This window comes from Macaca fascicularis, chromosome 1 (assembly GCF_037993035.2).
Source record: "Macaca fascicularis isolate 582-1 chromosome 1, T2T-MFA8v1.1".
In the NCBI taxonomy this organism is placed as follows: domain Eukaryota; kingdom Metazoa; phylum Chordata; class Mammalia; order Primates; family Cercopithecidae; genus Macaca; species Macaca fascicularis.
The window spans coordinates 34114793-34142577 of NC_088375.1; the positions used below are offsets into that span (position 1 = coordinate 34114793).

Genomic DNA, 27785 nt, shown 5'->3' on the forward strand with positions numbered 1-27785 from the left:
CCTTACATTGTCATTATTATTATTATTTTTTAATATAATCACTACAATTTTTGACAAATAAATCCGATTAGATCACCATCTGCCATGTTTACCTTTGATATCCTTCAGTGACTCCTGATTTGTTACCCAGAGTGTAAAGTCAAATCTTGTTCACTCTTATTCAATGTCCTTTATGATCTGCTCCAATGAACATATCTGGTTTTCGTGCCAGTGCCCTGCATGCCTGTGTGTAATTCATTCATGAATTTGTATATTCAACAAATATTTATTAAGTCTCTAATATGTGCTAAGTTCTGTTCCAGGCACTGGAGATATGGCAGCAAACCAGACAAAAATGCCCATAATTAATAACAGCTAACATTTTTGAGTGTTTACTATAGTTTGGCTTTACGTGTATTAATGTATTTAATCTTCAAATGAAGTAGATATATCTTTAGTTTTGTTCTAGAGATGAACAGACTCAGATAAGTGGTTTACTGTAGAAGTTTAAAAAATGCTTTTCCTGTAAATCTGTACTTAGGAAATTAACACCTATTTATTATTTTATACCATTTGGATCAGAGCATACGTATTGTCCCAGAACTTACTTTGTTTTCTAATAAGTAGGCTGTGAATATTTTCCTGTGTCCCTAAATATTCTTCTCACGTGTGATTTTTTAATGGTAGGGTAGTAGTCTATTGTTCAGATGGACTGTACTGTTTCTCTATTATAAATAGTGCCGTTCTGAACATCCATGTTCATCTTTAGTTCTTGGGTTGTTTCCCTAACAATGATTCCTAGAAGTGAAATTACTGGGCTGGAGGGTGTGGCTGTTTCTGGCAAATGGTTGCTAAATGGTTTTCCGGAATGGTTTACTAATTTTCTCTCACTCCAGCCGTGCATGAGTGTGCCCTTTTCCCCACAGTGTCACCAAATCTAGAGACTGTTACTATTCTTCCTCTTTGCCAACTTAAAGGACAGAAGTTTTAATCTTGACTTCATTTACATTTTCTTGAGACTAAAGACTTAAAATTTGTATTTCTTTTTTGAGTTACCCCATCAGTGTCTTTCCACCCTCTTTTTTCCTATTGCTGTCACCCAATGTTACTGTGCAGGTGATATGTAAGTAGAGAGAAGTGTCCCAAATGGTCACAACGCAAACATGTCAATGGCGGGGGCGGGGGGGCTGTGTGTGTGTTTGTGTGTGTCTGTCATAAGTGAGATGAAGGTAGGAGTGGAGACTAGCCTGAGGATGTTGATTGTATTGAGCCAGTGGATAAGTCTCTGTCCATTACTCACTGCTAACAAAGGGTCATCCTCAGGACACAGATCGTGGTCTGCTCTGATTTGGAGTCCTGCTCCTCAGTGTATGCTTTGAGATTCAGCAGCATCAGTTTCACCAGATAGTCTATTGGAATGTAGAATTTCAGGTGCCATTTGATACTTGCTAAATCAGAATCTGCATTTATTCAGATCCCCGGGTTGTTCATATCCACAGTAAAATCTGAGAAGCTCCAGACTTGTCTTTCAGGAGGTCTGTGTGCGATTTCAGCTTGACTTCCAGATAGGTGCTGCTGATTTTAGATAGTGTAGAAAATGTTGGTGCTTCTGATTTAGCTCCCTGCACTTCCCCCATTCCTAATAACTAGCAATAATAACTGTAAGAGTAGCTAATATTTATTGACACTGTGCCAGGAACCATGCCAACTGCCTTCTATGGGCATCATGTGCAGGCCACCTCTTCAACTCCTTTAGATTCTTATCCCCCATCTCACCATTCTGTTTTCCTGTTCTCTCAAGCAATCACAAAAGCAAGCCCCGTGCTCTCCCTGCAAATCTGCTTCATTGACTTCCACCCTGCACACGGGTGGCCTAAGGAAGGCCAGGGGAATCTCTTCTCCTGTTTTCTATTATCCTTGCACATGAAAGCATGACTACAATAAAAATAGACTGTAATGAGAAGGTGAAAAATTTACTGGAAAGGTGCTAGTGAAACAGTCCCCAGGAGGTTTTTCCCACTCCGTGCTCTTATTTGTAAAAGCTTGGAGTCACAGACAAAAAGCTAAGCCTAATCCTGTCTTAAAGGAAAGTTATCTAGAACAGCTGAAAAACACCTCCCCAAGCTTCTTTTTTTCACTTTCTCCCACTCTTCCTGCTCACACGGTCCTGCTCTCTGCCAGGTTTGCCTGATCTTTGATGGATGGCTTTTTTTCCTTCTCCTTCTCGGTTGTTTTATTCCCCTCAGGCTCTCTCTGGGGGGTCAGGGTGTTGGATAAGTAGTTCTGCAGAAGGCCGCACGTACGTGTGTGGGACAGCCACAGGCATAACATCCTGAGAGAGGACCTTGCCTCGTAGGGTGTTGATTTATGGTCATGACCTAACCTGGCCCTGTTTTTGCTCATTTTCCTCCTAAAAACAAACTTGCACCACACAGCATGTTTTTTTAGTTACCAGAGTTGATGACACTGCATGACTCCTCTGTTTTTTTGAATAGAGCTTCACCTTCCTGGAAGCTGATGGGGCTTCTTGGAGAAGGAGGACTCTCACTCCTAACTTTAGTCCTCCCAGAGGTACAGAGCAGAACTCTGCCATGGGGGTTTCCTGGAAGTGAGATTCCATGGATGTGTCTGTGCCAAGAGCAGCATTTCTGCCTGGACCTTATCTTCATCTTCTGCCACCTTGGCTTGTTGTTAAATGATCTCCTCTGCGAAACTCTGCCATGGATAAATGTTCCCTCCAGAATGAGGCTTTGTCCAAGAAAAGCTGTCAATAAGATTTATCACATATGCTGTAATCTAACTGTGTAGGATCTAGAAGAAAGCATCTTAGTATGTGATGGCTGTGGAAAAGCTCATCTAACATTATGGGGAAAATCAACCACATGTAGTTGCAGAGCAAGGGGCATGCTTGGTCCCCTTGGATCATTCTTCTAGGTCAGACGCACTTGCAAGGTTACTAGCATTCCCCAAGACTTGTGGGAAATGCTCGTTTTCTGGGTCAAGTCTCTCATGACCCCATTTGACTTCAGGAGCAGAGTGGGAACAAGGAAATACAACCCATCCTTTCTTGCTCCTGTGGTAAATTCATAGATGTCTAAGATAGGCTCTTGTCATCAGGGGACTCTCAGATTGCTTCACAAATAGCAGCAGCTCAACAAAGTTCAGCAAAACAAGATCACTTTGACTAAGGTAGTCAAGGAAAACTTCACAGACAGGATGAAACTTAAGGTAAGTTTTGAAGGGCATATCCATAGAAGGGAGGCATTTCAGACAAAGAGAGAGATACATATTGATAATGTATATCAGGCCTATATAACCTATATAAAAGGGGCAGTTTTTTGCTTTTCCATTCATTTGAACACCCTGGAATAAGTTGGCACAATGTTCCTGAAATACCTGGCTTTGAGGAAGAAAAGGGTATGAGACAGTGCCTTTCCTCTTTTGCACTACCATCAAATAAGAACATCAAATAAGGAGAGATGGATTTCTGACAGTTCTTAGAAGATATTTTCCTCACTTTTTAGTTGACTATTACAATTCCAAGGGTGGATTATACTTTTCCTTCTCATTAGGGTGGTGGGGCACTGTTGAAGCATACCCAGTCTATCTGGTCTTGTGGTCAGGTGACTCCATTCTGTGAAAACCCACAGACAGAAGGTTCCAGTAACTGAGAAGGGAGCTTTCCAGTAGAGAAAGGGTGAACAATTAGAGCATTTGAGGGGCAGAAGCAGTTCCTAGCTGGGCTATCTCACTTTTTTTTTTGTTACATTCCCTTCAAATACAGATTCTATTCTGCCAGGTACATACCAAATGGGGAAACCAGGAAAAAGGAGGAAGTGGGGATTGAAGTCACCTGTTTGGAAGTGAGTTTTCAGTTGTTTGCTCTTCCCATTAGCCCCTCCTTATCTTGGGGTCCTCTAGAAGTGATTACTAAATGTTATGTGTCAAAAGTCTGCAGGGCCACCCAGAAATTTTACCAAATGTTTGGCAAGGCAGCCTGTCAACTTACTAATGGCCAACAGGGAGATATAAACAGCTGGGCCAGCCACTCTGTTCTGTCCTCCAAACTTTCCAGGTGTGGATGTTAGTCTATACATTTTTTTGAGTCAGATTCCAGTCATCTGCAAGTAATGGTCTGCAAATTTGTTAATGTCACACTCACCAGCCCTTGTCACTCTTCTTGCCCCAAAACAACAACCAAGAACTAATTATTTCGTATTTAAAATGTTTTAGTGTAGTAGAAAGAGCATGGGCTTTTTGGTCAAGTAGACTTGTTTTTGATACCTTTCTGGCATTTGCTAACTGTGAGATGGTGGATGACTTGCTCAACTTCTCTGATTCTCAGTTTTTTGGTCTGATACACTCAGCTCATACATTTATGGTAGAGATTAATAGAGTGGCACATGTGCAGCATCTAGAGCAGCAACATTAACAATTTTTCGTTTATTTTTAAAATTGATATGTAATAACTGTATATATTTATGAAGTATGTAGTGATCAAATCTGAGTAATTAGCATTTCCTTCATCTAAAACATTTATCCTTTTTTGTATTGGGAATATTCAATATCTTCTCTTTTGGCTATTAAGAAACATATATATTATTTTAACCATAGTCATCCTATAGAGCATTAGAACTTATTCCTCCTACCTAGCTGTAATTCTGTATCCTTTAACAAATTTCTCCCTATCTCCTTCTTCCTGCCACCCTTCCAAGCCTCTAAAACCTCTATCCTACTTTGTACTTCTAAGAGATCAACTTTTTAGGCTTCTGCATATGAATGAGAACATGAAATGTTTAACTTTCTGTTGCTGGTTTATTTCACTTAATATAATGTCCTCCAGTTCTGTCTATGTTGCTGCAAATGACAGGATTTCATTTTTTTTTATGGCTGAATAATATTACATTGTGTTTATATACTGCATTTTCTTTATTCATCCGTTGTTGGGCACTTGGGTTGATTCTATATATTGGCTATTGTGAACAGTGCTGCAAAAACATGCTGATTTCCTTTGCTTTGCATAAATACCCAGTAATGGGATTGCTGAATTATAGGATAGTTCTATTTAGAGTTTTATGAAGAACTTCCATGCTGTTCTCCATAGTGGTTGTACTAGTTTACACTCCCACCAACAGTATGTAAGAGTTCCTTTTCCTCTTCATCATTGCCAGCATTTTTTTTTTTGTCTTTTTAATAATAACCATCCCAACTGGGGTAAAATTATATCTTATTGTGATTTTGATAGGCATCTCCCTGATAATTAATGATGTTGAGCAGTTTTTCATATATTTGTTGGCTATTTTATGTCTTCTTTTGATAAGTATCTGTTCAGATCATTGCCCATTTTTTCATCTATTATTTGTATTTTTGCCATTGAAATGTTTGAGTTGTTGTATATTCTGGATATTAGTCCACTGTTGGATGAATAATTGCAACTATTTTCTCCCATTCTATAGATTGTCTTTTCACTCTTTCAGTTGTTTCTTTTGCTGTGCAAAAGCTTTCAGTTCAATCGTTTTTTCATTTGTTGCCTGTACTGTTGAAGTCTTATTCATAAAATCTTTTCTCAAACCAATATCCTGAAGTGTTTCCCCTATTTTTTCTTCTAGCAACTTTATCATTTTGTGTCTTACATTTAGGTCTTTAATTCATTTTGAATTTTTTTTTAATAGGGTGAGTGGTGGGGGTCTAGTTTCCTTCTTCTGCATATGGATATCCAGTTTTCTGAGGTGCCCGCCACCACGCCTGGCTAATTTTTTTTTTTTTTTTTTTTTTTGTATTTTTAGTAGCAACGGGTTTTACTGTGTTAGCCAGGATAGTCTCGATTTCCTGACCTCATGATCCACCCACCTCGGCCTCCCAAAGTGTTAGGATTACAGGCGTGAGCCACGGCACCTGGCCTAGGTTTTTCTTTATTTAAGATCACTTCATTTGCCAATGGACAATTTTACTTGCTTCTTTCCAATTTGGATGCCTTTTGTTTTCTTCTCTTGCCTAATTGCTCTGGCTAGGACTTCCAGTGCTATGTCAAATAAGAGTGGTGAGAGTGGGCATCCTTGCCTTGTTCCAGTTCTTAGAGAAAACACTTTTTGCTTTTCCCTGTTCAGTACATGTTAGCTGTCACTTACAGCCTTTATTGTGTTAAGGTACTTTCTTTCTACCTAATTTATGAAAGTTTTTATTATTAAAGGATGTTGAATTTTATTAAATTATTTTTCCGTAAGACATTCATTGAAATGAATAAATAATTTTTGCACCATTTTTGCATGTCTGGGATGAATCCCACTTGATCATAGTGTATGCTTTTTTTGATGTGCTATTGGATTTGGTTTGCTAATATTTTGTTGAGGATTTTGACATCTATATTTATTGGATATTGGTAGGTAATTTTCTTTTTTTGCTGTATCCTTGTCTGGTTTTAGTATTAGGGTTATGCTGGCCTAGTAGGATGAGTTTAGAACTACCTTACCCTTAAACTTTTTTGGATTAGTTTGAAAATAATTCATATTAGTTATTTAAAGTTTCATTTGAATTTTGTAGTGAAGCAGTGAAGACTTTTCTTTGTTGAGATACTTTTTAAATCACTGATTCAGTCTTGTTACCTGTTATTGATCTGTTCAAGCTTTATATCTCTTCTTGGTTAAATCTTGGCAGGTTGCATGCGTCCAGGAATTTATCCATTTCCTCTAGACTTTTTAATTTATTGGAGCATTCATAATAGTTTGTAATGATATTTTGTATTTCTGTGACATCAATTATAACATCTTCTCATTTCTAATTTTATGTATTTGGGCCTTTTTCTTGTTTAACTCTAGCTAATGGTTTGTCCATTTTGTATATCTTTTCAAAAAACCAAGTTTTTGTTTCATTGAACTTTCTTAGTCTCTCTTTTGTTTATTTTTCCTTTTATTTTTATTTATTTCCTTCTACTAATTTTTGGTTTTGTTTGTACTTGCTTTTCTCATTCTTTCAAGTGCTTTGTTACATCATTGTTTTTTGAAATATTTCCAATTTTTGAGGTAGGTTTTTATTGATGTAATCTTGTCTCAATACTGCTTTGGATGTGTCCCATAGGTTTTGGTATGTTGTGTTTCTATTTTCATTTTTTTTTGAGAAATTTATATATTATCTTATTATTTCTTCATCCATTAGATATAGGAGTATCTTGTTTAATTTCCATGTATTTTTATGGTTTCAAAAATGTTCCTATTGTTATTATTGATTTCTCATTTTATTCCATTGTGATCAGATAAGATATTTGATGTTATTTATTTTATTTATTTATTTTTTTAGAGACATGGTCTCACTATATTGCCTAGGTTGATTTTAAACTCCTGGGCTCAAGTGATCCACCCGTTTTGGTCTACCAAAATGTTGGGATTACAGGCATGAGCCACTGTGTCTGGCTGACATTGATTTTTAAAATTATTTTGAGGCATAATGGCTCACACCTGTAATCCTAGCATTTTGGGAGGCTGAGATGGGAGGATTGCTCAAGCCCAAGGGTTTGAGACCAGCCTGGGCAACATAGTAAGACCCTATCTCCACTAAAAAAAAAAAAAAAAGGGAGATATGGTGGCATACACCTGTAGTCCCAGCCACTTGAGAGGATGAAGTGGGAGGATTGTTTGCACCCAGGAGGTTGAGGCTGTACTGCCACTGAACTCCAGCCTGACCGACAGAGCAAAACCCTGTCTCAAAAAAAATTGTGTTGACATCTGTTTTGTGTCCTAATGCTTTGCCAGTACTGGAGAATGTTACATGTACTGATAAAAAGAATGTGTATTCTGCAGCTGTTGTGTGAAATGTTCTGTAAATTTCAGTTAGGTCCATTCAGTCTATGGACCAGTTCAAATCTTATGGGCTTTTTTTGTCAATATTACATCTAGCTGAACTGTCCAATGCCAAGAATGGGTATTGTGGTCTAGCTATCCCTTTAGATCTGATAATATTTGCTTTATATATGCTTTATATATCTGGGTGCTCTTGTATTGGGTACATATATACATACATAATTGTTATACCCTCTTACTGAATTGATCCTGTTGTTATTATATAATGCATTTTTTTTTTTTTAAGTTTTTGACTTAAAATCTGTTTTATTGTATATAAGTATGGCTTCTCCTGTTCATTTTTGATTTCCATTTCCGGGAATATTGTTTTTCACTTTCAGTCTATGTGTGTCTTTACAGGTGAATTGAGTTTCTTATAGGCAACATATAGTTGGATCTTTTAAAAATCCCTTTGATCAATCTATATTTTTTAGTTCATTTTATTGATTGTTTCTCAATGTTTTGTATATTCTTTATTTCTTACTTTCATTGTTTATTTTTATGTTTGGCATGGTTTTTGCAGTGATAAGGTTTGATTTCTTTCCTTCCTTCCTTCCCTCCCTCCTTCCTTCCTTCCTCCCTCCCTCCCTCCCTCCCTCCCTCCCTCCCTCTCTCTCTTTCTCTCTCCCTCCCTTCCTTCCTTCCTTTCTTTCTTCCTTCTTTCCTTCCTTCCTTCCTTCCTTCCTTCCTTCCTTCCTTCCTTCCTCCCTCCCTCCCTCCCTTCCCTCCCTCCCTCCCTCACTCCCTCCCTTCCTCCCTTCCTTCCTTCCTTCCTTCCTTCCTTCCTTCCTTCCTTCCTTCTTCCTTTTTTGAGATGGAGCCTTGCTCTGTTGCCCAGGCTGGAGTGCAGTGGTGCAATCTCAGCTCACTGCAACTTCCGACTCCCAGGTTCAAGCAATTCTCTGCCTCAGCCTCCTGAGTAGCTGGGATTACAGGTGCCTGCCAGCACACCTGGCTAAGTTTTGTATTTTGTATTTTAGTAAAGACAGGTTTTCACCATCTTGGCCAGGCTGGTCTTGAACTCCTGACCTCATGATCTGCACACTTTGGCCTCCCAAAGTGCTGGGATTACAGGCGTGAGCCACTGTGCCTGAACTGATCTGTTTCTTTTTTTTGTGTATTCACTCTACCTGCAAGTTTTGTACTTTCATATGTTTTCACGAACACATGCAGTTACTGTCTTTTTGCTTCCAGAGGGAGTCTTCCCTTAAACATTTCTTGTAAGACTGATCTAGTGGTGATGAATTCTCCAAGTTTCTGCTTATCTGAGAAAGACTTTATTTCTCTTTCATTTCTAAGAATAGCTTTGCTGGGTATAATATTCTTAACTGACAGATTTGTTTGTTTTTTTTCTTTTAGTACTTCGAATATTTCATTCCATTCTCTTCTGGCCTGTATGTTTTTTGCTGAGACATCTGCAATTGGGTTAATGGGTATTCCCTTATTTGTGACTTGGTATTATATTTTTCTCTAGCTATTTTTGTCTTTGACTTTTGGCAAAATTCAAATACGCCTTGGAGAGGACTTATTTGGATTAAATATATTTGGAGACTTTTGAGTTTATTGGATCTGAATGTCTACCCCTTTTCCAAGACATGAGAAGTTTTTCACTATTATTTCATTAAATAGGTTTCCTTGATCTTTTCTCTTCTCTTTCTGCAACCCCCATAGTGCCAATATTTGTTCACTTACTGATGTTTCATACATTTTTGTAGGTTTTTCTTTCTTTAAAATATTTTTTTGTCTGCCTGAGTTATTCCAAAAGATCTGTCTTCAAGTCAAAAAATTCTTTCTTCTACTTGGTCTAATCTGTTGTTTAAGTTATTGATTATACTCTTTGTTGTGTTATTCATTGAATTATCCAGCTCTAAAATATATGTTTGGTTCTTTTTTATGATATTTCTTTATTGAATTTCTCATTCAAATAATGAATTTTTTAATTTTGTTTAATCATCTATCTGTTTTCTCTTGTATCTCACTGAGTTTCCTTAAGATTATTATTTTGAATTGTTTTTGCTATTTTGTATATTTCCTTATAATTGAATTTCGTTACTGGAGAATTATTTTGTTCCTTTGGAGGTGTAATATTTCCTTGATTTTCTATGTTTGATGTGTTCTTACATTGATTTCTGTGCATCCAGTAGAACAGTCACCTCTTGCAATTTTATGAAATAGATTTATAAAAAGAGACTTTTCTTTTTTTGTGTGTTTGTGTGTTTTGTTTTTTATTTTTACATTTGTTTTAATTTATATCTTTGATAAAAATCATTCAAATGTTTTGCCTCAAATACAATTCTATTTTTTGGCAGCAAATCCAGGTAGGATTATTTTTTATTAGATTTTCTTCAAAAAAAAGAAAAGAAACAGGGATACATGTGCAGAATGTGCAGGTATGTTACATAGATATTTGTATACCATGGTGGTTTACTGCACCTATTGACTCATCCTCTAAGTTCCCTTCCCTCACCCCCATACCCCAACAGGCCCTGGTGTGTGTTGTTCCCCTCTCTGTGTCCATGTGTTCTCAATGGTCACCTCCCATGTATGAGTGAGAACATGTGGTGTTTGGTTTTCTGTTCCTGTGTTAGTTGGCTGAGGATGATGACTTCAAATTTCATCCATGGCTGTGCAAAGGACATGATCTCTTTCCTTTTTATGGCTGCATAGTATTCCATGGTTTATATGTACCACATTTTCTTTATCCAGTCTATCACTGATGGGCATTTGGGTCAGTTCCATGTCTTTGCTATTGTAAATAGTGCTGCAATAAATACAAGTGTGCATGTGCCTTTATAGTAGAATGATTTATATTTCTTTGGGTCTATATCCAGTAATGTGATTGCTAGGTCAAATGGTATTTCTGGTTCTAGATCCTTGAGAAATCACCATACTGTCTTCCACAGAGGTTGAATTAATTTACATTCCTACCAACAGTGTAAAAGCTTTCCTGTTTCTCCACATCCTCACCAGCATCTATTGTTTCCTGATTTTTTAATAATCACCATTCCAACTGGCATGAGATGGTGTCTCATTGTGGTTTTGATTTGCATTTCTCTAATGATCAGTGATGTTGAGCTTTTTTCATATGTTTGTTGGCCACATAAATGTCTTCTTTTGAGAAGTGTCTGTTCATACCCTTTGCCCATTTTTTGATGGGTTGTTTGTTTTTTTTTCTTGTAAATATGTTTAAGCTCCCCACAAATTCTGGATATTAGACCTTTGTCAGATGTATAGATTGCAAAAATTTTCAACCATTTTGTAGGTTGTCTGTTCACTCTGATGATAGTTTCTCTTGCTGTGCAGAAGCTCTTTAGTTTAGTTAGATCCCATTTGTCAATTTTAGCTTTTTTTGTAATTGTTTTTGGCATTTTTGTCATGAAGTCTTTGCCCATGCCTATGTCCTGAATGGTATTGCCTAGGTTTTCTTCTAGAGTTTTTATGGTTTTGGGTTTTACATTTAAGTCTTTAATCCATCTTGAGTTAATTTTTGTGTAAGGTATAAGAAAGGGGTTCAGTTTCAGTTTTCTGACAATGGCTTGCCACTTTTCCCAGCACCATTTACTGAATAGAAGATCCTTTCCCAATTGCTTATTTTTGACAGGTTTGTCGAAGATCAGATGGTTGTAGGTGTGTGGTGTGATTTCTGAGGTCTGTGTTCTATTCCCTTGGTCTTTATGTCTGTTTTGCTAACAGGACCATGCTGTGTTGGTTACTGTAGACTTGTAGTATGGTTTGAAGTCAGGTAGCGTGATGCCTCCAACTTTGTTCTTTTTGCTTAGGATTGTCATGGCTATTTGGGGTCTTCTTTGATTCTATATGAAATTTAAATATAGTTGAAGGGTGCAGCAAACCAACATGGCACATGTATACCTATGTAATAAACCTGCATGTTGTGCACATATATCCTAGAAATTAAAGTATAATAATAAAATTAAAAAAATAAAGAAATTTAAAATAGTTTTTTTCTAATTCTGTGAAGAACGTCAATGGTAATTTGATGGGAGTAGCATTGAATCTATACCTTACTTTGGGCCTTATGGCCATTTTCATGATATTGATTCTTCCTATCCATGAGGATGGAATGTTTTTCCATTTGTTTTTGTCCTATCTTATTTCCTTGAGCAGTGGTTTGTAGTTCTTCTTGAAGTGATCCTTCATATCACTTGTTGGCTGTATTCCTAGGTATTTTGTTCTCTTTGTAGTGATTGTGAATGGGAGTTCATTCATGATTTCGTTATCCACTTGTCTGTTGTTGGTGTAAAGGAATGCTTGTGATTTTTCACATTGATTTTGTATCCTGAGACTGCTGAAGTTGCTTATCAGTTCAAGAAGGTTTTGGACTGAGATGATGGAGTTTTCTGAATGTAAAATCATGTCATCTGCAAACAAAGACAACTTGACTTCCTCTCTTCCTCTTTGAATACCCTTTATTTCTATCTTTTGCCTGATTGCCCCGGCCAGAACTTCCAATACTATGTCAGATAGGAGTGGTAAGAGAGGGCAATCTTAGAAAAAGACTTATTTCTATAGATAGGTCTTAGGGTGTCAGTTGGGTAGGGTGTATTGGCTTTAATTCCACATGGACACAGTAGTCTCTAGTCAGTTTCTTCAGCTGTAATTCATGCTAGTGATTTTTCTATCTCAGTGGCCTAGGCTGCAAGAGTTTGTGGCAGCAGTGGCACAGCTTTGCTGGGTGTGTACTTGCTGGGCCGTTTCTTAGGTGGAGGGAGGGATGTGAGTGCACATAATGCCCATGGTAAGTCAGTCAGCTGGGGGTCTGGCTCACTGAGGTTAGGGCTATGGGCCTTTTACTCTGGCCAGGGGTATGGGCATACAGCTCCTTGGCTACCCTGGGGATGTGTCCTTGAGGAGCAAGCCCACTGGGCTGTTTTTCAGACCTCAAGAACAGGCACACAGTCATTTGGTCAGTCTGAAGATGTGTCTGCCCAAGGTGGCCTGCCAAGCTGTTTTTCAGGACTTTGTTATGGGTGGCAGCATGTCCACCAGGGATAGAGTTGCACATAGTAGACAAATTATAAAACACAGTTCAAGTCTCTTTGTCTGTTTTTGGCATAAGCAGCAGATATCCTGAGCATCAAAAAAGAAAAAACAAAAAGCAAAAAACACTCAAGTAATGGAAAGAAGCAGGATTACTACTTTACAGGGGCCACATTAAAAACTTTTGTTTTCATGAAACAGCTGTTTGTAACTCTATCTATGATGTTCAGTGCTTTATTAGAATTTTTCGTAGTTGCTTTGGAGGAATATATTCCAGTTTGAGAGACAATCTTTCTCCTTGAGTATAATTGACTCTATCAATTCCAAGTGCTGGTAATTAATGATAGTAGAGAAGTGGATACAAGTGATGTTTGCTAAGACCCACAAGAGCATATTGCTCTGTGAGATACCCATGGTCTCTAAGTACAATTTTTGGAGTTGAGAGCAGGTATACAATTAACAGGATATCCTCCCTTAATTTACTTTTCTTTCTCTCAAAACTCAGATTAAATACAAGGTAAGGTGCTTGAACAGTTTTAAATTTAGTTAACATATATGATGGAAGCCAGTCACAAGAAAGAGCTGAGAAAATGATTCTTAGTAAGATGATATGGTCCAAATGTTTGGCTTCCACACTACCACCATCTTTTGAGTTACATCATTTGATCTGATTTTTCTAATCCATGGGCTACCATGGTTCAGTTTAGTGTTGAGTAATTTCATAAATCATATTCATGTACTGGTCCCTCTGTTCTTTCCAAGAATGTGGCTTTGATGAATAAACAATAGTTATAACATGTTTGTTTCTATCTCACGTACATCCAAAATTATAAAATCTCAATGTTGCACAAACTCAAGAGTTTCACCACGTATATTGTGTTGGCTTGGACTTCATTGGTTTTGTCAGTCTTTACTCTGCTAGACTGAGAAGAAGTCTCCTAAATGTGGGATTCTGTAATTTTTCCTTTGAAACAAAGTTCATCTTGCTTTTGCTTAATGAGGTCAATAAAGTAGGACTGAGGGTCCCTCCTGAGAGCATGTGGGGAGCTGTGCAGGCTGCTCTATGACCCCAATTTGTAGCTAAAGAATGAAGAAGAGCAGGCCTGGGATGGACACATTTTGTCCACAGGTACAGTTGGTCACTGGGTCTTCCAGTAGACATGTTGTGGCTGAAAACTCAGATTATAGGTAATATTTACCCCCTTTTAAATTACAAAAAAATGATATTATCAGCAAAGCAGCCACATCTAACTTTGTAGTCCAAGGGAAAAGGAGACATTTGGCAGCTTGCAATTGCTTTCCTTTTTAGTCTTTACAGTAATGGAATCGACTCAAACTGGTTCATCAGAGAAACTTGTACATATCTCTTCCCAAATCCATGTTCAGTGACATCATACTGGTAACTTAAAATTGGCCATTGTGGCAGTAATTTATATCACAGAAATTGGCAAATGTTGCAAATCAGGACTTGGATTTTTTTTTAATCTTCAGAGGACCAGTTGTTAAATATTTACTAGCATACCACTGGTTTTATATCTAATTTATTATTTCCTTTGATAACACATCATGAAAGTCCTTCTCCTCATCATAGCTAATGTTTATTAATCACTTTATTTGAGCTGAACACTGTGCTAAGATACTTCGCATATGATATTTTATTTAATTCTCACAGCAACCTCATGCGGTCTAAGGTCTCAGCTTGTGGTTGAAGGATGCTGAAGATGCACAGATTTTATTTCTCAGGTAAAACCTTCAAATAAGGAAACCAGAGCTCAGCAAGGTGATATAACTTTTTTTTTTTTTGAGATGATACAGCATGTAAGTGGTAGATTGTAGAATATAATTTCTGGCTGACTCATGCTTTTAACCACATGCACTATGGTCTTTCCCGCATAGGGTTTGTAGAAAACTGTTCTGGGCTCAAAATAATGATATCTTGGTTCTAGTGTACTCTCTGCACCCAGTCTGACACCTGATCTCTCAAAGCCTCAGTGTCTGCATCTATAAAAGAAGGCCAATGACAATAACTCTGCCTGCCTCAGAGGATGGTTTTACCACTTAAATAACAGTATGCAAAAGATTTATTTGGAAAGCTCAAGGACTATATAAATGGGAGATAACATTATAGGCTAAGTAAAAGTAAATAGAGTCACACATACACAGGCACACACACACACACATACATACACACAAAATTCCAGTGTAGAAGATTTGGCTGAAGTGAGTAATTTATATAAAGGCAGGTTCTGAGGACTCTTGCAATGAATATTACTGGGTAAACTGGCAGGACGTTGAGCTTGGCAATGTCTGACCTTATCTCTTGGAATTCTTTGGCTTTGGTGCTCTCTAGCCTTCCCAGACAGTCTGACTGGTGATCAAGGTAGTCCTAATCTCGTGGGCAGATTTTTATGGTGGATACCTTCTAGGAATCAAATTATTAACAAGACAGGTCAGTGTTGGGAAGTTGACATTTAATGGCTTTAGGGAGAATTTCTGCTATGTTATGTCCATGTTTTAATAAAGAGGTCCTTTTGCTGCACCCATAGCTATTTATACTTTCAGTAGTCAGCCTATTCCATTGTTATTCATTTCAGGTTTATTTTCTGCATTACATTGAACTCTCCATGATATCATATAATTATTTGATCACTATAGAATCTCCAGCACTAAGTACTGAGATTGGCAGATAGTATTGCTTTGTAAATATCTACCAAACTTGCACTTGCATGGGTGAGCTAACTTAGTATGCTTCTGTGCGCTTATTCATAACAGGTCCTATGAATCCTAACTACTTCGTTTATCCTAACTACCCCTCATTCCATTAGTTTGCTGAATTAATGAACAAGTATGTATCACTGTTGCATGGACACCTTGGACAAATCTAAGATTCCTGATCTAGTATAATTTTTAAACAAATGATTTAAAAGAATTCCAGATGATCTTTACATTTTCATGTCTGATTTAACTTACCATTGATATCAATCTTGCTAACTTTCCTTCACTGAATGAAAAATACTAAGGCTCTCAACTTCTGTCTTCTACATTTCATTCTACTAAGCAGCAGTGAGGAACTTGATTTCTTTTGTAATATGGGATAAGCTCTCCATATGGCTTCAAAATAGTCTGTATTTGTGAAAGCTTCACATGTGACTGATTCACAACTAGAGCTGTTGGCACTGAATCAGAGAATTCTATTTGCTAAGTATGCCTTTTTAACTGGAGGGAGTGCAGGATAGTGCTTCAGCAACTATATACTCTATTTCCCTACAGATGAAGTATGAACAATGGTAACAAAGCAAGTAAAATGTAGTTATCTAAGCAATATAGTGAGGTTTTTCATTTGCTGTTTGAACATCCTAAATTAGAGAGCAAATAATCATTACTTTGGTAATCATTCAGAATAATACCTCTACATACTGGCTACATCTCACAAGTAATATAGATGATCTTAGTGCTCTTGGCTATAAATATTTTTTGATATAATTGCTAACTTATATTAATCAGAACTAGACTAGTATAATCAGAGTTTTCCATCTTCTATTTAGTATTTCAAGAAGTTAGAAATATCATTTCAGATACACTATTAATAACTTTATGCCTTTCTATGAGACAAATAAGAACAATTATTTTTTTGATAATAGACTAGAAGTTCTAAGGACAGCAAATTAAAATGTTTAAAATTGCAAGTAGATGCCTGGCAGATAATCATGTTAATTATCTGGTAACTTATATGTCAAGTCTAACAATTTATATCTGAACTCATACATATACCTGTGTGTATGCATCAAATATAAAGTAACCTCCCCAGTACTTTCTCTTAAAGATCAGCAAATAGCTGATAGATGAGTAACTCCATGGTCCTGATATTCAGTATTGCAGCCCATGTGATCATAGGTCAGATAGATAATTAAAACTACTTACTACTTATTAAAATAAGTGGACCAGGAGAAAATATGAATCAGGGAACTTAGTGTTAATCTCACTAGATTTATTTGCTTTTTTTGAAAATCCGCTCAATACAAGAGTTTGTAGAGGAGTATTCCTTACACTTCTTTAACAGATAGACCCCAGTGTGAAAACAATAACAACTGAAATCCCGAAACCCAAATCGGAATACCCCATTGAACTGTAGCTAGTCATCACTAGTAATTCAAAGTATAGTTGCTAGAATTACTGGGTTAGGGAGGAAATATTTTTGCTAAAAAGTACTTCTATTTTGTAAACCATGAGTTATTAATTTATGCTGAAGACAGAAGAGAAGATATTCTATCACTTTTGGAAATATAACTACTTGTAAAGCACTTGCCTACCATCAGAATAGGAATCCTCATGGCTTATAAATCTAGACTGTCTAAGAAGAATTATTGTTGGACTGGATTGCATAGGAGGTCAGGGAACAAATAAAAGTCTTATTTAACAAGCTTGGGGAGAAAGACTCTTGATGTTTACCCAAGTATCTGATCAAAAGGCTAGTATATTTTTCCATCATTTATTCATCGGTGCAAGCAATATTTATTAAGCATTTCCTATGTGATGTACTGACTTCTTGTGATTTATTAGTAAAAGCTATTCCTGAGAGACTATGTACTAGAAGAGGTACTGAGGAAGAGATGGTGGCTAAACTGAAGATGGGTTACTACGAACATTTAAGGCCTCCAAACTGCCTGAGTCCCATCTGCAATCATGCCACATCTGAAAGTTTGTGCCCCTTCCTGCTGCCAACTTATTAATGATCTAACTATTTATGGGTGTTCTATCCTTTGTTTATTCAATTAGATTTAACAGCCCTGTGCCTGTTAAATGCCCTGTGCCTGCTCTGAGCAAGGCAGGTAGTGTATGATAGGACCTTTATTAATCTGGAAACAGTCTGCTTCTGTACTGTGGTGGGTGGTATTGGGTATAGAACAGTCATTCTACTAACTCAGTGACTAGATTTTTAGGCTAGGACCATGGGGCAGTGCCATATTGCTTTCTCTGGGGAGCAGTTGTTCACTGTGGATGGGCATCCTTACCCATGAGAGGTGTTAGAGGGAATAGTGGGCTAGGAATGATGTCTGGGATGTTATCATCTTCTCTAAAAAGAGTCCCTGATTAATCAACTCTTTGTTTTCTCCATGAGTATCATCTTTTTAACGTTCAGTAGAGAAAAATCACCTTCCAGAGGGTAGGAAATGGCTGTCATTTGCAAAAAGTATGACTACTCTCAGGGCTTCTGAGGAAATGGAAAAGCGCTAGGATCAGTGAGGAAAGGCATGGACTCAAAGCCAGTCAGCATGAAGCACATTTGTGATGGAGTGCTAGAGAATTCTTGCCATTTGCATTGAACATCTGCTTTCCAGCTTCCATTTTGGTTATGTAAACATACCAGAATGAGTTAACTTGGCTGGAATCTCAAATCACTCCTTTTGGGGATAGGATATGCCAGAACGGCCTGATATAGGGATATGAGCAGGCATCTCAGATGAGAAGTCTATGTCACTTACTTTATTTCCCATTAAAAACCTGCATTCCTGTTATTTACATGGGCTTTCTTCTCCCTTTCTCCATTCCCCTTTGTATCTGGTATCTCTTCCCTCGATTCTTCCTTCTTTCCCAGGTGTGTTTGATAACTGCTCCCACACTGTCAGTGACAAAGGCTGGGCCCTGGGGATCCGCTCAGGGAAGGACAAGGGAAAGCGGGATGCTCGCTTCTTCTTCTCCCTCCGCACCGACCGCATGAAAAAAGCCACCATCTTGATTAGCCACAGTCGCTACCAACCAGGCACATGGACCCACGTGGCAGCCACTTACGATGGACGGCGCATGGCCCTGTATGTGCATGGCACTCAGGTGGCTAGCAGTCTAGATCAGTCTGGCCCCCTGAACAGCCCCTTCATGGCATCTTGCCGCTCTTTGCTCCTGGGGGGAGACAGCTCTGAGGATGGACGCTATTTCCGTGGACACCTGGGCACACTGGTTTTCTGGTCGACCGCCCTGCCACAAAACCATTTTCAACACAGTTCTCAGCATTCAAGCGGGGAGGAGGAAGCGACTGACTTGGTCCTGACAGCGAGCTTTGAGCCTCTGAACACAGAATGGGTTCCCTTTAGAGACGAGAAGTACCCACGACTTGAGGTTCTCCAGGGCTTTGAGCCAGAGCCCGAGATTCTGTCGCCTTTGCGGCCCCCACTCTGTGGGCAAACGGTTTGTGACAACGTGGAATTGATCTCCCGGTACAATGGATACTGGCCCCTTCGGGGAGAGAAGGTGATACGCTACCAGGTAGTGAACATCTGTGATGATGAGGGCCTAAACCCCATTGTGAGCGAGGAGCAGATTCGTCTGCAGCACGAGGCACTGAATGAGGCCTTCAGCCGCTACAACATCAGCTGGCAGCTGAGCGTCCACCAGGTCCACAATTCCACCCTGCGACACCGGGTTGTGCTTGTGAACTGTGAGCCCAGCAAGATTGGCAATGACCATTGCGACCCCGAGTGTGAGCACCCACTCACAGGCTATGATGGGGGTGACTGCCGCCTGCAGGGCCGCTGCTACTCCTGGAACCGCAGGGATGGGCTCTGTCACGCGGAGTGTAACAACATGCTGAACGACTTCGACGACGGGGACTGCTGCGACCCCCAGGTGGCTGATGTGCGCAAGACCTGCTTTGACCCTGACTCACCGAAGAGGTAAGGGACTGGGGTTTGGGGTGTCCTACTTGTAGGGTGCATTTCTAACATCATTTTATCTGTTTGGTTTTGGAGACAAATGTGTTCACACAGTCCCTGAATACAACATTAATCCACCCCATCAGACAGTATTAAGCTTTTGTGAAGTGCTAGGTGTTCTGTTAGGTAATTAGGAACACAGATGACTGAGACAAGAGACAGCCCTCACAGAACTCACTATTTGTGGTGCAGAAAGCTGTGTACACAGTGTAGGCATATGTACCAGATACTTGGGGCACAGGAAAGCTGAACAACTTGCTCTACCAGAGGAGGCCAGGAAATCTTCGTGGAGAATGAACAAGGTATCCAGACATAGAAACCAGTCAATACTTATTACACGTGACAATACTTCCTATAGTCTTAGGGTCTTGGCAAAGTAATACAGATCTGTGAAAAGGTCTTAGGTCTTTTTAGTCTAAGCAGTTCAACACTTTCGTAAAGTTTCGTGTGACAGCTAGCCACTAGTCTCCTTTAGGTGACTGAGATCTTTCACTGTTGCCCCATTAAATTCCATTCTTTGTGCAGCATCCAGAAGGATCTTTTGAAAAAGGTAAGTTGGATACTGTCATTTCTCGTCTTAAGATTTTTTCCTCCACTGCACTCAGAATAAAATCTGAATCCCCTACCTGACACACAGGCTCTTAATGCAATCTGCCCCCTGTCTGCCTCTCCATCCCCACCCACATAGCACAGCCTCACTGACTTGATTCTATTCCATTGAACAGATCAAGCTTTTTTCTGCCCTCAGGATTTTGCATTTGCTGTTCCATCTTCTTGGAATCCTCTTTTCCTTAATATTCCCTTGGTGGGCTCTCTCTTGTCATTCAAATGCCTACTTAGATGTTACCACCTGGGAGGCCTTTCCTAATCCCTCAGATTAAAGCAGCTATCAATTACTGTTACATCAACTAATTTAAATTTCCTGTTTAACACTTAGTACTTCTGATATTTTTTCTTTCACATTCATGTATTTGTCTGTTTTTCCCCTATTTGGAATATCAGCTCCATGAGATCAGGGCTCTTATCTATTCTGTTAACTACTATATTCCCAAGGCCTAGAATAGCAGCTGACATTTAGTTGTTTAAGTTGATGAATAAATGGATCTGATGTGTCTCTTGTTCTGAGACAGAAGCCATAAGAAGATTCTCATTTGATGGCTGATGCAGGGGTTGGACATAATAGAGGAGGGTAAGAAAGTAGGTAGGTAACTAGTGAACTTGTTAATATGTGTTTGTGGACAAGGTATCCCCAGTACACAACTGGTGCCTTTGTTCAAATTATGAAAAGGCTTACCTGACCTAGGGTACAGGGCTGGTGGGAGTTGGGGGAACAGGATCTCAGCTCCCACCCAATGTCTTGATGGCTGCTTTTGTGTTGGACACCATTTGTACAAGTAGTTCCTGGTACCCCTGTGTGTGGGAAGTCCTCTTGGTATGAGTTACCACTAATAGAGTGGCCTGTACTTTAAGCATGTGGTGTAAAAGACTGAGTATACGATTTGGAATCAAGGGACACGATTAAATTTTGGAGTCCTCACTACTTAACTAGGTTTACAAGTTACGCAAGTCACTTTTGGAAACTCAGAAGTCTTCTCTATGAAGTAAGGATGATTGCAGTAATACCTTGCATTATCAGTATTTTCAGGTTATTTTGTAAATCAAATGAAAGTATAGGAAAGTAGCTCTAAAGTTTTCAATGTACACAAATAGTTCTAAAATAACATTAGTTCTTATTATTAAGGCTGACAGATAGGAAGTCTTTATTTACATAGTGATGCAAAGAGAACTAATCAAATTATCAGAACTATTTGTATAATAAAATTCTGTTTAGAACAATGAGAACACATGGACACAGGGAGGGGAACATCACACACTGGGGCCTGTCAGGGAGTGGTGGGGCTAGGGGATGGATAGCATTAGGAGAAATACCTAATGTAGATGACGGGTTGATGGGCGCAGCAAACCACCATGACATGTGTATACCTATGTAACAAACCTGCATGTTCTGCATGTGTATCCCAGAACTTAAAGTATAATTTAAAAAAAGAAGAAGAAAAGAAAATTATGTTTGGGTTTGGTTTTTAGATTTTGGTAACCTCAAACAGAAGCTAAACCTCACTAACAGCAGTGGTTAGCAACACTTAGGATCCCCCGGAGAAATGAGAAAGTCTGGTCTCCCAGTTTATAGTAATGACCTCCTGCCCTGTCTGAGAGAGCTGTCTTTCAAGGTACCCAGGTATTGTTCTCCTCAGAATTTCCCTTTCTTTCTCTAAATTCCTATCACACTGCCCTTATCTGGGTGTTTATGACTTACCTCACTGCCTGCAGAAGAGGAACTCACTCCTTCTATTTATAGACCCAGTAGTGTTTTGAACCTTTATTCATAAGTGACTCTTTTAGCCCCACATATAAAACCTGCTTTGTGGAATACAAAGGAAATATTTATACTTTTTGATAGTTAAAAATACTAACTCAAAGTGAAAATTGCTCATGGTTTAAAATATCAAATTATACCAAAAGACAGAAGGAAGAAAATCAGTCACCTGCCTAACTCTTCCCCATCCTTCTCCACACTCTGTCCTTGCTTTGCACAGGTTACTATATCTATTTTTTTCACCTTTTTTTTCTGGTAGTTTCCTGTACACCTCCAAATATTGTATTTATATTGCTTGGTTCATCAATTTTAAACATTATCCATTGATTTCTTAAGATAGAGACGGGACTAACTCCCTTACATTATCTCCTTCCTTGTCCTTACATCCTTCCATATAATTACTTTACTATTTTTGTTGAATCAATTGTATGTATTATAGTATTATGACTGTGAAATGTTATTTGTTGCAGAACAAAGTACTATTCTATTATTATATTTCTTTTCTTGCACAGCTTCTTCCCATTCCCAGCCCAACCCCTTGAGTCTCTATTTATTTCCTTCCTTCCTTCCTTCCTTCCTTCCTTCCTTCCTTCTTTTATTCTTTCTTGATATTCTTGATTGCTTTCAAATGCTTTATTTTACCGGCTAATTTGTAGAATAAATTTATAAAAATGTTCCCCTCCTCTGAAGTGTTCTAACACTAAATAAAACTCTTCTTCTTTACCCTTCAAAAAATGTTTTTTACACTCCTCTAGAGCTCTCCCTTCTAGTTAATTGTATTCTCTTCTTCCAATCTTGGCCAGTTATCTTTAGGTCTGCTGCACAGTTGTCATCCTGGGACTTCTCTTCAATGTGTTTTTTTGGGGGATAGAGCCACTGTGTCCTGAATTACATGAATATCTCTTAATTTACTACCTTATTTTACTGGAAAGCATCCTCAAGTAAATTTGTAAGAAAAGATGTTTTAGGTAATCTTTTCTGAAAATGCACTTCTCAGAATGTTTTTGTTCTACCTTCATACAAAACTGATAGTTTGACGGTATAAAATTTTGAATTGAAAAACAGTTTATCTCAAACTTATGAAGAAGTTCATTAATTACTTCTAGCGTCTGTTCTGATAATTGTGTGTACTTTTATAGGTGTGTGAGTATATATATACACACACATATATATATTTATATATTCTTTTAGAATCTTAGCCTTGTTACTCTAGGAATTTGTAAGATTATTTTTTAGGGATTGACTTTTATTGTTCTTTTGTTGAACATTGTTCAGTTTGGACACTTATGCCCCTTGTCTCTGGAAAAATCTCTTAAATTGTTACTTTGATATTTCTTCATTCAGTTTTCTCTATTCTCTTTGTTACCCCTGATACTCCTGGGGATGAATCTACTGAACTCACTGTCTCTTTTCTCTCCTACGTTCTCTGTTAGTTTGTTCTACTTTTTTTTTTTTTTTGAGATTTCTTTGAGTCTTTCAATGCTTTTATTTACTTTTATATTTTAACAATCATACCTTTAACACCTTCTTATTCTTTGATTATTTTTAATATAATTTTAAAAAATTTTAAGACAGACATTTTCAAAGATAAAAACGTGATTCATTTGGAAATTTTTTTGTGTGTGTTATATCTGATACCTCTGAAGTCAACTTTTCTTTTTTTATTGTATTTTAAATTAATGACTGTCCTTTATGCTGGTGACTTTCCTTAAATGTCTAATGCTTATTCACAGTAGAAACCACACTTTTAAATCTCTACCTATGATTATCTGAGAAAGAATAATTATCTATGAATTTTCTCTTTTGAAAAAAGAAATTTGAAGGCAGAAACATAGTGGAGGAGAGAGGCTTTCTTCTCAGCTCTCTTATACTTATTTCATGTGTCGGTCTTCTCTGCCTTCCCTATCCTATTTTTTGTGCTGAATTTTTATTATAAAAATATTAATTTTTTATGACTCTTGGCAAGAGCAATATTTTGAAAAGTAATTATTTATCAAGCTTCTATGATATGCCAGGCATGGCAGAGGGACACATGTAAAGACTACGGAAATGGAAAGGGCTAACAATTTAGAGAAGTTCAGTAATTTTATCTAAATTCTCTGGGTTTAAATCCAGGCTGAGGCATTAAGAGCAGAACATGAGGAATGGCTTTTCTTTGCCATGGCTTAGATTGTTTGAAAGGACTTTTGATTCATAGAGATATAGATCTTTGGGTTTCCATAAGGTCCTGTGACTTGGTGGAGTTAGTCTCTGAACTAGATTGCCTTTGTAGAGCCTGCCTATTATTACAGTTAAATCACAGAGCTCAAGCTCACAATTCCATTATACTGTTACTCTGAAGGGACTCAACTTTGACAAATGCTTTGCCAGGCATCTATTGAGCGGAGTGCTCCAGGCACAGAGTCTTTCCACTCACAGTGGAAGCACCAGAAGCTCACAGTTTAGGGTTGGGGGAGAGTAGTAGAAAGTGGGGGACAGACCTACAAATAGATCACTAACATTTGAGTGCAAGGATTGATGTATGAACAACTCTCCTTACTTCCCAAATCCTGTTCAGTCTTCCTGCTGTGGTTCCAATGTGTCTCCCAAAGTTAAGAAAATGTGGCACATATATACCATGGAATACTATGCAGCCATAAAAAAGATGAGTTCTTGTCCTTTGTAGGGACACAGATGAAGCTGGAAACCATCATTCTGAGCAAACTGTCCCAAGGACAGAAAACCAAACACCGCATGTTCTCATTCATAGGTGGGAATTGAACAATGAGAACATTTGGACGCAGGGTGGGGAACATCACACACCGGGGCCTGTCATGGGGTGGGAGGGGGGTGGGATAGTATTAGGAGATATACCTAATGTAAATGACCAGTTAATGGGTGCAGCACACCAACATGGCACATGTATACATATGTAACAAATCTGCACGTTGTGCACATGTACCCTGGAACTTAAAGTATAATAAATTTAAAAAAAAGAAATTTAATCCCTAAAGCAACAGTGTTGAGAGGTGAAAATGTTAAGAGATGGTTATGTCATGAGAGCTCTGCCCTCATTAATGGATTCATGCTGTTATCACAGGAGTGAGTTTCTGATAAAAGGATGAGTTTGCTACCCCTCTCTCGTGCCTGCTTTCTTGCACTTCTGTCTTCTGCCATGGGATGATGAAGCAAAAGGACCTTCACTAGATGCAGGCCCCTCAACCTTGGACTTTACAGCCTCCAGAACTGTAGGAAATTAATCTCTCTTTTTCATAAATTACCCATTCTCATGTATTCTGCTCTGGCATCACAAAACAAACCAAGATGCATTCCCACCACCCCCAGCAAGAAACCACAAATCTAGCCCAAAGTAGTTCCTCTCCCAAATGCTCTGAGAGGAGAGAAAGCCTGAAGAATTCAGCATCAAACATCTGTAACCCAGATGAGCCTATCAAAGGGAGAGTACTTATCAGGCTCTGGACTGGTCAGGAGGAGATATGAATTATAGATACATTACCCAGCCAGTTGAACAGACCTACCAAGATAAAGGAACTTGGAACTAAGCAGGGCTACATAAGCCAGATGTCTGTTTCTACATAGTAGCTTCCCTGAGAGATGATCTGCAAGAATTAAGGGAAGGAAGGGTGTTGAGTGTCCACTTCAGTAAAATCACAAATGTCATTGACTGTTCCCTGTGGTGCATACTAGGGAGCCGAGCCCAAAGGAATTTCTGTACCCTCAGGGGAACCTGTCTTCCCTGACCTTTGCAGGCTTCAACTTTTTTTTGGTTATTAATTGTTTCTGTCACATTTCTCCCTAAAATTATGTCTCAGAGTTACAGTTCTTTGCTGCTGCACCTACTTTCCATCCCATGCTTTCTCTCCTTTTCACAATAGAGTTGAGCAAGTATTTCACTAAGTCTGGAACTCTGCTTGTCTCTCTTTTTTGGTTTCTATATCTCAGATCTCATAATATTGCTATAATGTGAAGAAAAGTCTCCAAATAAAAACAAATAGTTGAACAAGGATCAATCATTTAGTGTCTGACCATGCTCTGAAGCAGACAATGGGGATACTGTATATTTGTTTTCTGTATATTTGTTTCTGAAGCCTGTGATGGGCTAACATCTCTATATGTTGGCAACTCATTGTCTCTTCTTTGCCTCATTTCCTGAGGTTTCACTGGGGAGTTCAAGGGCAGAGGACTCTTATACATAGCAATACTTGCCCATGGCATACTTCCCTCTATAGAGGTCCTCAAGAGGGTGGCTGGGAATTGTTCTGGGGGATATGGCAGAGAGTGGTGTCTGCAGGTATACACTAGAAAGGGTGTTTCTTGGGACAGGAAGGCAGAGGCACATGGCATCAAAGGGAACAGGTGGAGAAGTTGGTGCTGCACAGACCTGGATGCCTTGGATTAGCTGTGCTCACACTCGTAGGCTGTTGAGCCAAAGGCATGGTCAGGCTGGGCTCTTGCAGTGGCTGGTCTGTTAAACATCAGCCAGGCTTCATTATAGGTTTCTTTTGAAGTTGAGATTCAAAGGTCCCTGAAGCCAAAAAAAACACACGCAGGGAAAATAAGCATAAGGGGTAGAAGAGGGCAGGAAGAAAAGAAATGGAGGAGAAATTTTAAAACTAAACAGCAAAAAACTGTCAGTTCCCTCACTTCAAAATTCACAGGCAGTGTGAACTCTAGAGCGAGTGTCACCTTCTCATGGTCACGTCAACTGGCAACGGGAATAGAAGGAAAGAAATAAGAGGAGGTTCCATAGATAAGCACAGTAAGTTTACCTACAAACAGAAATGTCTCTTATTTATTTTCCTACAAGCCAGTTTCTCCACAGTTCCAATAGGCACTGTATTATGGAGCAAATGAAATCCAAAGTTTTTCTGTTCACCTGACTTAGTGGACTTTCCTTCTCAGGTTAGTGGGGGGTGGGGCAGGGTGGATGTTTTTCTCCTTTTCATAGTTTATTTCCTACCCAAATAGACAGACTGGTGAGTGAGCCGTGTAGTCTGTCTGGGTTAAAAATATTTCCTCTTAGAAATTTTTCAGGAGAGACCCCAGTCTCCAACTATACTCAGTTGTTCAAAATACTTCGGCTTTTTCCTAGGAGTTGGGGTGCTAGCCCTGGTGCCTTGGCCAGATGCCAGTCTGTCTCAGATGATTTCACTTAGAGGTTCCTTCCTAGGATTTAAGCCTAAGAGTTTGAAAGACAGCTGCACACTTACACATTTTCTTTCTTTTTTCCTTTTCTTGGACTCTTGTTTGTAATGACTTCAGTGACTGGTTATAAATGAAATCTTGTTGGTCGGTCTTCCCCTAACCAGGCCCTCATTCCCTTGATGTCAGAGTTGTCGAGTGGGTAGCGGGTGGCACATGTAGTTAGCGTGGCCGTCAGGGGTTTTTCTGAGGTTCCATCAGAGCACCAGCCTCTGGAGGAAGCTCCTGATCTATTATTAATTTCAACTCCAAGGTTTCTCTCACTGCCTACCCAGAACGCTGTCCAATGGTTGTGGATCTGATTTCCAGAGCCAAACACTTAAACAACTACTACTTATCCTTCAAGTCTCAACTAGGATGTCCCTTCCTAATTCTTGGAGCATTCTGTTGTCCTCAAATACAAATTAGCTACCTCATTTGAATCACTTCTCATCCCCCTGTAGCCACCACCGTAATCCAGGTCCCCATCTTCACTCACCTGGATTATTGCAATAGTCTTTTAACTGGTATCCCACTATTGCCCTTGCACTATTGCCTTGAGTCTATTTTTAGCACAACAGTCAGAGTAATCCTATCACGGTATAACTCAGATCAAGTCATTCCTCTCCCCCTAATTCTCCAGCAGTTTACCAGCTTATTCAGAGTCAAAGCTAACAGCATGACTGATCTATACGGTCATATAGCATCAGTCAT

General features: G+C 38.7%; 1 protein-coding gene across 2 annotated transcripts in view; it reads left to right on the top strand.

Annotated features, from left to right (window-relative positions):
• PAPPA2 (pappalysin 2) overlaps positions 1 to 27785 on the top strand; it is a 303262-nt gene that overhangs the window by 20443 nt on the left and 255034 nt on the right. The window contains exon 2 of one of the 2 annotated variants that reach the window (XM_005540072.5): positions 18406 to 19477. In XM_005540072.5, the coding sequence (XP_005540129.3) occupies positions 18406 to 19477 (1072 nt within the window). Of the gene's footprint in view, positions 1 to 18405; positions 19478 to 26432; positions 26650 to 27785 lie in introns of those variants that run through there. The other variant, XM_074020862.1, reaches the window with a different exon arrangement.